The following is a 14,575-nucleotide window of genomic DNA, read 5'->3' on the forward strand; positions in this document are numbered from 1 at the left end:
TTTTCTTATATATTACACTGTGCCTGCTCCATTTGTGAACCCCAAGATATAGCACTTTGGTGCCATCTAGTGCACTGGGCAAGCTTTACTTGCTGTGACGTCATTACGTATGGACGTAAAATCAAATTCTGGCGCGTACTGGGTGAGTGGTGCCTGGCATAACAGCGATGCTTTCAACATAACACATTAATATTTACAAGTTAATAATAGATCATTATACTCATTTAAAACGGTACAACCCTAAGGGTGACTCCGGTTTATAAATAACATCAGTATGTTAGAAACTGATTGAAAACGTAAACAAGCCAGGTTAAATTAGCTTTTGTCAGCTGTGTTGAAACTGTTGTTAGCCCGCGCTATCTATCTCAGCTGTACACTGAAAATTCGCCTTCTATCTCTGGTTGTGTTTTGTAGTTTCATCCAGGTCCAACAACAATAATTGCAGAACAGCGTATTTCCCAATAGGAAAACTGCCTACTTTAATTAAAACATGTCTAAACGAGAGGCATTTTTCGATTCGGTCTGCAAAGAAAATGTGGATGACTTTCTTAAGTTCACCAAACTTCATGTAAGTAGAGCTAGTTCATTTTCGAGCTCTTATTGGTTTTGAGTTTGGTGTCCGTTCGTATTCCTTGACATTCCCGTACATGCCCATCTGTTATGCAGAATGATCCTACGGAACCCTTCGACCTTGATGAGGTGGTTCAAGAGGTGTCAAAGAAACAGCGAGAAGCTCTGTGGGACAGACTGGCAACACTGCTGCGTGGAGCGGTGGAAGATTTCCCCCCGGATCGCTGGAACGCAGAGGACAGGGACGATGGCATGGAAGTAGAGGTCCCCCCAGATCTGGTCAGTTCTATTGTCGGGCATGCATTATGTAAAACACAGCATGATTGGAAGGTACCAGTCCTGCATTGTAACGTGCACACGGTGCCGTTCAAGCATTATAATATAGTTTCTAACAAGGATAGTTGAGCGTATCACAATTGAACTCAAATGCTATTCAAATAAAATGTATTTGTATAGCCCTTTTTACACGCAAGCATGTCACAGAGGGCTTCACATACGTCCATAGAACTGCCCCTCAGGAGTTGTGAACATTTTCACTCCTTCCAGGAACACACAATGGAGGTCCTAGGTGGGGTGACACTGGTGGTCATGGCCTCCGTGGCCGTCATACAGGACGGAGACGCATACAACTCCCTCCTGCAGTGTGCCACCATACTAAAGGGTAGGTGCCTGCTTCAGTTCTGGGTAGAGGACATGGGAGCGCACATGCATGTGTGTTGTCCTGTCAGTCATAACAGAGAACGTTTCGGTTTCACACCATGAATATGAATATCACATCGCTCTGGTTTTCTCACACATCTCCCCTGCTCCCTCTCTCTCGTGGCCCCAGGCCTCCTGGGCTCTTTGCCGGCGTCCGAAGTGCCCCTGCAGCAGGCGGTCTTCCGTGTGTGCGAGGCCTGGTGGAAGAAAGGCCTCCTGGGGAAGGAGGAGCTGGGGCGCACTGCCTTCCTGATGTGCCTGGAGAAGAGCTTCATGCTCAAGAAACCAGTAAGTACTCGCCTGTTAGCAACATCTGCTTGTTTTTTTTATTTTAAAATGTGTTTTAAGGTGTGACATATGGAACGATGGCACATGAAATTTTTCACAAATTCACATAAAAGTCTCTGTGGACTGAACAATGTTTTTGCTTAAAGGTTGTTATCTTGTGCTTTTGAAAACAAAAGGGCAACATCGTGTTCCACATGTTATCAATGTGTGTGTTTAACTCTCCGTGTTTCCAGGGCGCTGAGATCCAGAGGATGTGGGGCCTTCATGAGGTGCTGCTCAGTGTCGACTTCCAGTCTGAGGACAGCGAGGAGATGATGGACCTGCTCCTCCGCTGTTTTCTTAGTGGCAACCACATCAAACACGACGACGTAAGTGTGTGAGTGTGTATGTACAGGAGTGTAATCAAAGTACAGCAAGGGTGCTTCTAATTCTTTGCAGTCGTGATAAAGAAGGTTTCTTTGTCGTGTGGGTGTGTGTGTGCTGCGCGCAAGACTGACTAACTGCTCTCCATGCCTCACAGGGAAAGCGTCTCATGGTGTTCCTGTTTGGCTGGAATGTCAGCTTCATTAGGATGATCCACGGAACCATCAAGAACCAGCTCCAGTTCTTTACCAAGTAAGACTTTATGTCCACCTTAAATCATCTATACCATCCCATTCTTAAAATGAAAGAAAAAAAAGAACTACATCTACAACCAACCTCAGCTCGAAACCTAACCGTGCAAAAAGATGGTGTTTGTGATGCAGGACTTCTATACGATGAAACACATGTACAGTGGATCCACAGAGCTACAGTACTGTGACTGGTGTAATCGACAAAAACCTTGTTTGTGCATTGGCGGAATTGGGGGTTGTGGTGGTCATTCGAATTTCCTTCCTTTTTAGGCTTTTCTCCAACCATAACTTCAGCTAAGACTACCTTTTAATGTCAACGTCTCAGGAGTGGATTTGACGAAAGTATGTCTGCTGACAGATGAGCTCTGTATGTCTTCCCTCAGGACCCTGACAGACCACATAGCCGAGATCTACTTCAGGGCGTGGAAGAAGGCGTCAGGGGAGGCTCTGGAGGAGATGGAGACCGCCTGCATCCAGGACTTCATGCAGCACGCCATCCTGCTACACAGGAACACACCTGTCCACCCCAGAGTTCGCCAGGTAGAGGACCCGGTTTCTGCCTCAGTTCAGAATATCTTCAAAAGAATATCTTGTCTTTGTGTTGCTGTTAACTCTTCCTATCCTCTCTGACTAGATACTGAGCTACTTTCACAAGAGGAAGGGACATCACAACCTGGATGAGATGCTCCACAGACTCTACAAACCCATTCTCTGGAGAGCTCTGACTGTACGTACTTGTGTATTCTCTGTCACACACACATACACGCACTCTCACGGTATCTGATCTTGCCAGTGACAGAATTCCTGCCTTATCTGTGCAGGCTGCTAACTCCGAGGTGAGGGCCAACGCTACTCTGCTCTTCACTGAGGCCTTCCCTGTCCATGACCCCAGCCAGAGCAGCGAGAAGATGGATGAGACCGTTCAGAAACAACTGGACGCTCTGGTGGTGCGTGGCAGCCGCATTTAGATTCATATCACATGGTTCTTGGCTTGATTTATTCTGGTTTTGGCTTCAGTAAACTGTGAAGTAATGTCGAATTGGAAAATGTATAAAAAATGTGTTCCATGAACACAGTAAAAAATAAAATAAATAGAATGGCCTCTAAACGTGTGTGTGTCTACAGTGTCTGCTGGAGGACCCCCAGCCCATGGTGCGCTCCACAGCAACCCTGGGGGTGTGTAAGATCCTGGCCAAGTGCTGGGAGGTCATCCCCCCAACCGTCATCACCGACTTCCTGAAAAAGCTGGTGGTGGAGCTGGCCTCGGACTGCAGCTCCCCAGACGTCCGCTGCTCTGTCTTTAAGGTGCCACGCCTACCGAGGAACCCCTTCACCCCCCTCTGAACACCTCACCCCCCTCTGAACCCCTTCACCCCCCTCTGAACCCCTTCACCCCCCTCTGAACCCCTTCACCCCCCTCTGAACACCTTCACCCCCCTCTGAACCCCTTCACCCCCCTCTGAACACCTTCACCCCCCTCTGAACACCTTCACCCCCCTCTGAACCCCTTCACCCCCCTCTGAACCCCTTCACCCCCCTCTGAACACCTTCACCCCCCTCTGAACACCTTCACCCCCCTCTGAACCCCTTCACCCCCCTCTGAACCCCTTCACCCCCCTCTGAACCCCTTCACCCCCCTCTGAACCATCCAGTAGACCTGGAATCAACACTGGCCATAGACAGAGCTGTCGAGTTGCATAAAAAAACAACCAAAAAAAGTGTTTTATTATTAATGAAAGTAGTGCATTGCCTGTTGGTGGGGCATGCGGTTTTATTTCTCATGAGAGCAATGGCTTAGTGCAGCTCAATATGGCCGCAAATTAGTTAACATTTAAATTTGTCGCAAACCGCTCATCCAAACAACTTGACACGCGTCACTGCATGTCCTTGGGTCTTGAGCAATACACTTGCCAAATTTCATATTCATACAGTCCCCGCTTCTCCAGACACACACACACAGACACGTGGAATTCCTGCATTAATAGTTAATTGTGAACATGCAACCCTAACCATGTCTGGCTCATTGTAGTAAAATGAGGTGTCTTTAAACAATTAGAAGTAATTTCATGAGCTAATGCTCCAGTCTCTTTATTGCCGGCCTGTGATGAATGAGGCTAACGAGGCAGGACCTCTGTGCTGCAGTGCCTGCCCATCGTCCTGGACAACAGCCTGAGCCACCCTCTGCTGGAACAGCTCCTTCCTGTCCTCAAGTACGGCCTCCACGACAGCTCTGAGAAGGTCCGCGTGGCCTTCCTCGATATGCTGCTCAAGATCAAGGCCGTGCGAGCTGCCAAGGTCCGGCCATGTGTTTGTGTGTGTGTGTGTGTGTTTGCTTGCAAGGCCTTTGATTGTTTTGCTTCAAAACCCAACTGAAGGGAAAAAAAAACGCCTGTCTTTGAGCTTTTCTTCCAAAATATCTCCGTAAAAAACACTGTCATCCCAGTTGTAGCCCTTCAGTGTTTTCCGTGGTTGTTTAAGTCATTCTACCACCACCTCGCCCCCTCCTCTCTCCCTGCTCCAGTTCTGGAAGGTGTGCTCCATGGAGCACCTGTTGGCCCGCCTGGCCGTCGACTCTCAGCCAATCTCCAAGAGGATTGTCGACCTCCTTTTCAACTCCTTCTTCCCCGTCAACCAATCAGAAGAGGTGTGGTGCGAGCGCTGTGTCACCCTCATCCAGATGAACCCCAAGGCTGCCAGGAAGTTCTACCAGTACGCCCACTTATACACAGCTCCCACTAACATAGGTGAGACCACACACACGCAGCAATACTTAGCCTGATCTCTTGAGGCATACCTGTAACCGACGGGATCCTTATAGTCAGCTGTTGTCCCATACAAGCACCAGGAGCCTGACCTTGCACCCTGGGACCCTATTGGGTGCAACCAGTGTCTGGTACTTGGAACAGTTTTCATGTAAATGTCTGGTTCATGTTTAAGTTATATGGTCATCTTACACACACACAGTTACCTTCATAACACTGCTCCATATATACAGCACTGACCGTGCTTCTTAATCTCGGGACACGTGGAACTCAAATGGCTAGCTTCCGTGTTCCTGCTGTGTTCCAGCCAAGTTGATGCTGACCATCCGCCGCTGCCTGAACGCCTGCATCCAGAACACAGGAGAGCCGAACGAGAGCCGCTCCAGCAACAAGGAGAACGCCAGCGTAAGATCCCCTTACTGGAGCGTGAAGGGGAGATGCACACAGCCTCTCAGCCTAGCCCTGGCGATGCTTTTGATTGGACGGGCAGCGTTTTTCAATAAGGAAATGACACGCAACAAAAATGCCATTGAGTGTAGCAGTGTACTCCAGTGAAGTGAATATTTTGAGGTTGCACTGGATTGCAACGTATTCATTTGCAGTGTATTGCAGCGAAGAGAGTATTGCAGTTGCTGTGTATCAATACGTATAACAGTGTATGGCAGTAAGGTGAGTGTACTGGAAGCCCAGCCCACACACGGTTGTTCTGAGCAGGTTTTGGAGGACGTGCTGTCGGTGAGTGACACTGCGTCCATGGCCAGCCTGCTGGAGGTGGTGGTCATCCTCTGGAGAAGCATCCGGAAGGCCCTGGAGCATAACAAGGACGCCCTGCAGTACACCGTCTCCAAGTTCGGCGCTGTGATTCCCAAGTACTTCAACATCTTCCAGGTCAGAGACGTGGAGACACTTGAGCCAAGTTTTTTGACGTGTGTCTCATCCACCTTTACTTCTGTGAAGGGCTGTTTCAACTGTTCAATCATGCCCCCCCCCCCCCCCATTTTTTCCGGTCTATTTTTCAGGAGGAGCGCTGCACAGTGCCTCTCATCCTGCTGGCCTCTCTGCTGCCTCCAGCATCAGTCCCCACTTTCAGGTCAGCATCTTCATCTTGCTCTCCACTCACACACACACACACACACACACAGACAGACTGTGTTCTGGAGTGTTAACCACCCCCCCGTGCTGTGCTGTCCCAGTGTGGGCGTGCTGTCCAGGCTGAGGAACATGCAGCCCGGGGTGCAGCAGAGCCAGTACAGCCAGGTGATAGACTGCCTCTGTAGCTGGGGCCAGGCATCCGATACCCTGGAGCTCATCACACACTGGCTCACGGAGGCCCTGCCCAAGACAGCCGTGAGTACAGACGGACACACACACATGCAGTGTGTTACATTACATTTAGTCATTTAGCAGATGCTCTTATCCAGTGCGACTTACAGTAAGTACAGGGAAATTCTCCCCCCGAGGCAAGTAGGGTGAAGTGCCTTGCCCAAGGACACAACGTAATTTTGCACGGCCAGGTATCGAACCGGCAACCTTCTGATTAATTGCCCAACTCCCTAACCGCTCAGCCATCTGACCCCATGCGCCCAGTGTATACAGTACATACATACATACATACATACATACATACATACATACATACATACATACATACACAAATATTCTAGATACACTGCCATTTGGGGTTAATGCTATTTTTGTCCCAAAATGAATCCACCACACGTATTTTCAAGTCAAATATTACAAGCTTCACATAGGCCGACGCCCCTTTCCACTGACACTAGACCTCTACTCTCACTACATCTCCACAGAGCAAGGGGAATGCCAGCCGTAAGGTGCGCATCACAGAGCCTGTGGAGGCCAAGCCAGACCTGGGGCTAGATTACCTGGAGTATCTGGTCGGACGTACCGCGACAAGGGACAGCATCCTGCCCCTCGTGCAGGGCCCCCTGAAGCAGCTCCACAAGGCTCTGGGCGCTTGGAGGGTAAGCGCTAATTGCACAGTTAGCGTGTTACAATGGATTTGTTTTATATTTCCAGCACAAGTAGCATTAGCATTTCACGGTTCGCATGAAAAGGGATTTATGCTGGTGGCATTGTGTAGTGTTGGCAATCTGTGTAAAGATGTGAAGAATCTGTGTCAGCAATGTTTTGTTGTTTGATGTTCTTCTCCATAGTCTGTGTTATCCTCCCACCTGAGCTCCCCAGAGAGCGAGGCCAGTGTTCCCAGTGCTGAGACAGCTCTGAGGGCCTTCACCCTGCACGGCCGCCTCAGCGTCCATCTGCAGCACGCAGTAAGGCCTTCTATTACCCCCTCACACACGCACACACACAGCGTCCATCTGCAGCACGCAGTAAGGCCTTCTATTACCCCCTCACACACACACACACACACACACACACACACACACAGTCATCATCCTCGTCTGTGTGGTAAAGGAAAACCAATACCCAACAGCAATATGTGTTTCTAACAACACAAACATCGGGGTTGTTTTGGAGGTGGCCGCTTCAGTGTCTGGGACGTTGACCCGCACCGCTTTGTTCCCCCCAGGACTCGGAGGGTCGCGACCATCTGGCGGCCCTGGAGAACATGGCGGCGTGGGTGGCAGAGCGGGTGCTGCCCTTCCTGGTCCGGCCCGGGGAGGCGGGGCCTGCCGAGGGGCAGCTGGAACTGGCCAGGCGGGTGGTGGAGGTAAGATCTATAGCGGGCTGCTTGCATGGATGGATGGATAGATAGACTGATGGATGGATAGACTGAAGTATAGAAGAATGCATGGATGGCTAGATAGATGGACAGATGGATGGATAGCTGAGACTGGATGGAGAAGCAGTAACAGCAATAGACGAATGGATTGACCCATTCACTTTCTCTGAGTCGATTCCCTCTTAATCACAATTCATCACAGCACCGTCAGATACAAACAACAGTTCAAACTGAAACCACAAGTTGAGGTTCAGGCTAAATATAAGTTGCATAAAAGCTTGTCTGAGGTGTGGTTCTCCGGTACATTAATTTCTGCTGATCTCTGTGGTATTATGGAGTGATTGATTTTTTTTCTCCCCCTTTCGTCCGCGGGACTCCTAGTTCTCAGCCAGTAAATCTAGTCTAGTTATAGATCATTCTGCTACCTCACCCCCGGCGCTCAGACCTCCATACCTACCTCCCACTGCTGCTACGCTTATTCTCCATTTTTTCCCGAACACACTTATTCCCTTATTTAGGCCATTACTCTCCAGCTTGTCACCCTTGCGGCAGCTTGGATCAGGTGTGGAAAATAAACCCGTCATTTATCTTCTCACCCCACCCACCCACGCACACACACACACACTGCTTCTAATAACTCCCACAAACCCTCAAAAGATGGATACAGATCCTGAAAGTGACTTCTTTGTATATCGAGCGTCTCTCAGAAGTAGCCTGGCTGTAGCCTGTACTGAACAGACAGTAAATGTAGTCTGTCTCTCCGCGTGGACCCAGAGCTTCCTGACGGTGTGCAGAGACATGATTCGAGTGGGCCTGGGAGACGAAGAGTTCAAGGGTCACCTTCTCCACCTGTGCTCCCTAGTGCTGCTCTCTGGTGAGTTTCCTACCGGCGACAAAATGTATTTGAGGAAAAATAGGATACTGAAGGCAAATAAGGGTAGAGGTTCCAGATCGGTTAATAATATGTAATATTTCTGTTGTATTCTACTTTTGGACCTCTGAAGTTGCACTTCGGTAATGCGCTTCGGATTTGTCAATACTAAAACCACCGGCACATTGTGTGTGTTGTGTCCTCAGAAAAGGGCTACCGTTGCGTTCCCTTGCTGGTGTCTATGCTGACGGAGGTGGCAGAGAACTACGTCCCCCAGGATGCCCTGGGCCAGAAGGAGCAGGAAGTGGGGCAGCAGGATGGCCAGTCCCCGGTAATCCTGGGGGTGGTGGCCAACGTCTTCCAGAAGGTTCTGGAGGTGTTAGCTCGTCGGATGAGGAAGGATCCAGAGGAGGGTCAGGAAGTGAGTCTAAACCAAAATACCATATCTGTTATTTATCTGTGTTCAATGACTTGTCCTTAAATGTTCTCAACTGTCATATGTAGGGAATCTTCCTCAGTCGAGTGTACAGTATTTCACACAACTTCAAATTGGGTTTATGCCCTAGCAGTCTTCATAGTAAACCGAATCCAAGTGGGGTATTTATAGTTGACCCACCAGTTCCCAGCCTGTTTGCCTCAGAGACCCAGGATAATGTCCTGCATCTTGTAGGTTAATGGCGCCCCCTTTATCCCCCCCTCCCTCTTCCATAGCTGTGCCTAGCAGCGCTACCCAGTCTGGGGGCGTTCCTGCAGGTGGTGACAGCCTGGGGAGTCGGGACCTCCAACCCCCTCAGCGGGGTGTTCTCCACCATATCAGCCGCAGTGATCGTGGAGAGCAGACACATGCTACAGAAGGTAGGGGGGGAGACGGAGGAAATGACGCCAACTCACTCGATGGAGATCACATGCTGATCCTGGATATACATTCAAATGGATTATTTTCATTTCTGCACACACATGGGGGACAAAAAGGGAAAATAATATTATGAAATTCTCGGATAATTAAGAATTATACACCTGTGACAACTTCAGTGTAAAATATAATTTAGATTTTGTCATTCCGTTTTATGTCCCCACAGAAAAAGATGAATACAAAGAAAACAGTTGTTGTCACATGAGAACAGCGATCATCATGTATGACTATCTCTTCTCTCCATCTGTTCAATCATTTTGATGTCCTTTTCTTAGATCTCTCATGCACAGGAGGTCACCAGACCAGAGTCAGTGGACGACCTGCCCCCCCTCTCCAGCACTCTGCTGACTGTTGTCCTCAAGTCCCCCCCTGTCACCAGGTAACCAGGAACCCCACTCCTCCGGGGCCTTCTCACGATAAGGACCATAATGTTTACATTACAACATTGTGTGGTCTGTGTTCAAATGCAGGGATTCTTTTGATTTAAGCTTATTGTCTTATGTTTTGGGACTGCTTTGGGGGAATTCCCACCGACATATCTGCTTTCTGTTTATTTGTAACTGTTTTGACCTCTAACATGCTTATAGATCCTTACAGCTCGTGCAGCTTTAAAAAATATCGATTTGAATTTGGGTGATGTCTCTCAGGGCCTTCCTGTCGGAGGTCAGGTCGTCTGTGGACTCGGAGGCTATCGACTGTCTGACAGGATTGGCTGCTGTCCTTAACATCCTGGCTGTTATCAGACAGGGTAAGAAACACAGTTGTCGGTAGCTACTGGCAGATACTGGCTATGCTTTCCAATAAGAACTGGAGCTGAAACAGCTTTGGGAAATACTGTATTTATGTATAATGAAAACAACAAAATAATTCAAAAAGTGTTTTTATTATGGTCTTAAACTGCTAAATAAACATAATTATGTGCTGGACAATAAGAAAGTTTTGCGTACGTTTAACTCTAACTACCAGACTACTTTTCTCTCAGAGGGTAAAGCCAGAGGTGAGACAAAAGCTACGGCCGTGTCTGTCCAACTGCAGCTGCAGAAACACTCGTCTGTCACAGCAGAGGAAGAGGGCCACGCCCAGAGGTGAGGCACTGAGAGACCCTTCTGGATCACACTTGCTCTTTCAAATGTTCACACAATAGGATTTGGTTATGGGAACATTCCCTTATTGCTAATATGATATAAAAATATTAAGTTATGCAAATGACTGACTTGTATAATTTTCTCCTTTTTTCAAGGGTCATTTATGAATCTGCAATCAAATCAGTGAATGAGATTCTCATGGTATAAATATTTTAAGATAAGACAATCCTTTATTTGTCTCGCAGTGGGGAAATTGCTGATTTTTTTTAGCACAGAACTATAATCCAACTAATGTGTCAGGGCGTTCCAGCCTAAACATCCTGTCCACGGTCAGGAACATTGTGCCCCTTGCATAGTGGATTGTTTTTGTACCTGTATAACTACTACCATATTGTTGATTACCCCTTACAAATGTATGCTTATTTATATGTTTCTGTTTTTTTCTCTTGAAATCAGTTACGGCTATTTTACCCAGCTCTTGATATAAGAGGGTAATTTGGTTTACCTTTTTGTTAATGTATGTATTATACTGTATATGTACTGTATGTCACTGTGTTTCAAGACAACTTGAGGTGGCATTCTTGCTGTGGAAAGCAAGTTAATAATAAATAAACATTTGAACCGTGAAACGTGTTTATATAAAATATTATTTAGATTTATCCTCAAGTATTAGTTTATTGTACTTTATTCGAAATGTGTATCGTTCCTTGCTTTCCCACTTCTTATTAATGTATAGCCAACCATACAATATAGTCTTCCGCTCTGTTGCACGAAGAGCCCTGCACGCTCTGAGACCCTGTTTGACGTCAGAAACTTAGGAGGGGCGCCTTTTGAAGGTTGCTGTTCATGGTGCTGAATACCGTCGCGATCTGCGGGAGAGGAGCCGAACACAACATTGGTCAACGTCTGCACCCCATTCGCGCACTATTTCTTATCTAGGATAGTTTTTTATTTTTGTCTCAACAGATAACGTTTGAGAACTGACAATGAACATGCAGTTTTAGCAAGGTGTGCGATGGATTAGTACAGCGTCATGGATTCGCTGTGTTCCATCCTTGCTGTTTTGGCTCTATGCCTCTCCTATTCTACCACTATTTCCGCCAACAGGAAATATGGTAAGTTAACGAATTGTAAACTTTAATTGAAATGTATTTCTACGTTTTTGCAACAATTCAGTTTAATAGAGAATTCACCTGCCCAGGTGTTAATTTTTTGAAAACCAGTAGATTATACTTGAGAAGCTAACCGCCGACCGTGGTTGAGTGGAACTGATAACAACTTTTTCTCAGTTGTGTCCTTACAAAATTATTTTTCGGCCAGACGGGTAGTGCAATGTTTGATTGAAGCAGAGCAAAATATGGTCCAATGTTTAGAACATGTATGATGACCAGATTCATCCTAAGCTTATTCATGTCAGAGTAGTGAATTTTTTTTTAATTTATAAAAGCACTTAAAAATCACGGCAGTAGGCCTAAAGACCAGATTTATACAGCATACTTAGTTTGGATAGTTCTATAGTGTCCTCAATATACAGTATTTCTTCATAGTTAATCAAAGTTATTTTGCAGTAAATTGGACATTCAACAGACGCTGCCCTGTCCTTAAAGCATTCTCAATGATGTATGAATTAATTATCTAAGTGGCAGATGTAGGTGCCATTATACTTTGATCGGCCATACTTGCCCTCTTTCGGACACTTTGCCAATGCCAAAAGTGTTAGACCCTACGGAAAGAAGCCATTGTGAATACATGTCCCCTTCAGATGGGTTTTGGTGCAGAGCAGGCCAACAGGGTTGGGACCAGATGGTAGAGCAGAACGTAGAGTGTGTGAGTATGTGTGACGGGTGCTTGTGTCAGAATGATAAGCAGGCATGTCATCATTGCCACCTATGATCCTGATTCGATTTCTGGTGTGTGGGGGAGTTATTCTGGCCCAGGAGCACTCATGGAGGAACCATCTGCGTGTTTTAAGATGCCAGTCTTACCATCTCTTTGTGTTTGTTCATGTCTCTATAGCACCTATTTTGTTGTGTTTTATAATATTGTTCTCAATTTTTCATACAATTTTGCAATGTTGGGCATTGTCGTCAGCCAACAGTACTTCCAACTAAGTCTTAACTTGGGTATTTAAAAAGCTTAATCAGTTGTGACTAGCAGGAAAATGACAAAATAATTTGGACAAAGGGGTACTGTTGCATCTTATCAGAATTCAAATTAGTTGTTGTAAAAAATAGAGTTGATTAATTCTGAGCTCATGCATTCATGAGTCAGAGCTTTTTCCTCTGAGAATCATAATCAGACGAGAATTCTTCTCTTCATTAAAATTCTCTTTTTTTGTTTTTCCTTCTGGGAGAGATCCCCACTGACTCCTTGTGGTTGGATGTCGGAGACGGTTATTGTTTTTAATGAGTCCTGGTGTGCATTGTGCCATGTCGCTATAAAGCAAACTGATTCAGTTTATAGAGAACTTGGCTTTCCCAGTAGTATTAGCTAAATATGGCCTTCTGTGCAGTAAGTCTGATGAGTGAGTGTCCTCCTTAGTGTATGAGCATGTATGAGTGTGTATTGGTGTCTGTCAGTGGGTGTGTGTGAGGAATGAGACGACGCGCCAAGCAGGAGTAGGCGGAAAAGAGGTGATATCCGATCTATAAATACAGATTTCTTGAAGAGATGAGACGGAAGCAGACACATAGAATGAGAATGAGATGGTCTCAGGCCTACCCAAAGGCTCGGCGCTGGCTTTGTCAAACTCCTGTTTCATCAAGCAATCCAGCAAAGGTGCTATCATATGGATCCAGGCTTCTAGTTTTGATCTCCCAACCCATCTTTTGCACTGGGGCACGTGCTTTATGGACCCAGTTCTCGATCACTCTTGAGCTGTGCTAAAAATAGAAACGCCGCAAACGGCGTAAACACAAGGTACCTCTCCATGTATCAAACGAGGATTCAGACGAGACTGAAATCTTCTCTCCTCACACGCACGGGCCTCACTGTGTCTCTATTTGTGCCCCGCTATCAAAGCCATCTCCTAATACATCCAGACACGTTTGATTTGATTCATGGGGCTGGGCTCTATCTCCGCTTGCCACGGGCATCTGTCAACCCATAGACCGACTTAAGTGAGTGGAGACATTAACTTTGAAAGACTTATAAATCATTGTGGCAGATTGAAATGGGATTTGATGTGCGGACAGAGATGGCGAGATAAATTGTTTGCTCGAGAAGGCCCCAGGTATTCTTTCCTTTTATTCTTGGTTGAACCTTCTTTTAAACCATGGCTGCCCTATGGCTGCCGCCTTGGCCAGCTTTGGCTGCTACATCTCTGTTGCCTGTGTGTTTTTATGGTTGTTCCCCTTGTTACGACACCTCCTGTCACTCCCAAAGGACCAATCCCCAATTGGCTTGTCCTTGTTATTTCCTCCCCCGGTAAAGGTCATCGCTATAGGTTACACAGCTGTGTGTCAACGCTTGTCATTTTAGAACCCAAAGCTATCTCTTGGAGAAGGATTCCAGTGTCAGTCATCAAACAACAGAGAGTGCAACCTTCCTCCCTTGCCCTGTAACTAGGGCTTTGACATTGAGATAGGCCTTGATCGTAGACTGTGATCTTCTGCACTTGGGAACGGGTTCCTTGGCTCTAACTAACGTTCCTGGGCTCTAATCTCTGAAATACTGAACTGTGTACTTCACTGAACTTGTGATCCATCTGTTTCTAACTATAAAATGCATTATGTCGCTTGGGATAAAAGTGTCTGCTGAATGAATAAACTGTAACTTACAGCACCTTAAATCTAGCTATAGTCTCTACAGAAGAAAAATAGATTTGTTGGGCGCTCCTTCATATTTTAAGTAACATCTGCCTTGAATGAGCTATATATACATACTGTAGACACATGCACAAATACAGGATGATGAATGACATGAGCTGAAACATGCCTGTTATCCATCTTGTTATAATTCCTCCCATTACACGTGCCTGCAAATGGAAGGCAGAAGGGATCTTGGTGCTGGTTGGCTAAATGATGATCGCCCAACGTTTTGTGTGCCATTTGCAAAGCTTGTTTTCATA

General features: G+C 46.6%; 1 protein-coding gene across 1 annotated transcript; it reads left to right on the plus strand.

The window, feature by feature from the left end:
• The first annotated feature begins 115 nt into the window (after positions 1-115).
• On the plus strand, positions 116-11,135 carry ncapg2 (non-SMC condensin II complex, subunit G2). The gene is made up of 27 exons (XM_084703847.1): positions 116-142; positions 415-568; positions 667-849; positions 1,117-1,231; positions 1,400-1,557; positions 1,791-1,925; positions 2,078-2,172; positions 2,555-2,711; positions 2,806-2,898; positions 2,993-3,118; positions 3,297-3,476; positions 4,314-4,466; positions 4,693-4,915; positions 5,241-5,338; positions 5,648-5,821; positions 5,953-6,023; positions 6,127-6,280; positions 6,742-6,915; positions 7,108-7,224; positions 7,485-7,625; positions 8,412-8,511; positions 8,715-8,929; positions 9,220-9,363; positions 9,697-9,800; positions 10,069-10,169; positions 10,404-10,506; positions 10,662-11,135. The coding sequence occupies exons 2-27, from the start codon at positions 491-493 to the stop codon at positions 10,711-10,713; spliced, it is 3,444 nt and encodes a 1,147-aa protein (XP_084559973.1). The 5' UTR covers positions 116-142; positions 415-490; the 3' UTR covers positions 10,714-11,135.
• Positions 11,136-14,575: the final 3,440 nt, after the last annotated feature.

This window comes from Hypomesus nipponensis, chromosome 8 (genome assembly GCF_054491055.1).
Source record: "Hypomesus nipponensis isolate SF chromosome 8, ASM5449105v1, whole genome shotgun sequence".
Taxonomy (NCBI): Eukaryota; Metazoa; Chordata; class Actinopteri; order Osmeriformes; family Osmeridae; genus Hypomesus; species Hypomesus nipponensis.

Bases quoted from the DNA above. Each gene is read 5' to 3' on its own strand.
- ncapg2 (XM_084703847.1), top strand. From the start codon at position 491: ATGTCTAAACGAGAGGCATTTTTCGATTCGGTCTGCAAAGAAAATGTG. The intron at 3,119-3,296 runs GTGCGTGGCAGC...GTGTGTCTACAG, and splicing joins AACAACTGGACGCTCTGGTG to TGTCTGCTGGAGGACCCCCA. The intron at 7,626-8,411 runs GTAAGATCTATA...GCGTGGACCCAG, and splicing joins TGGCCAGGCGGGTGGTGGAG to AGCTTCCTGACGGTGTGCAG.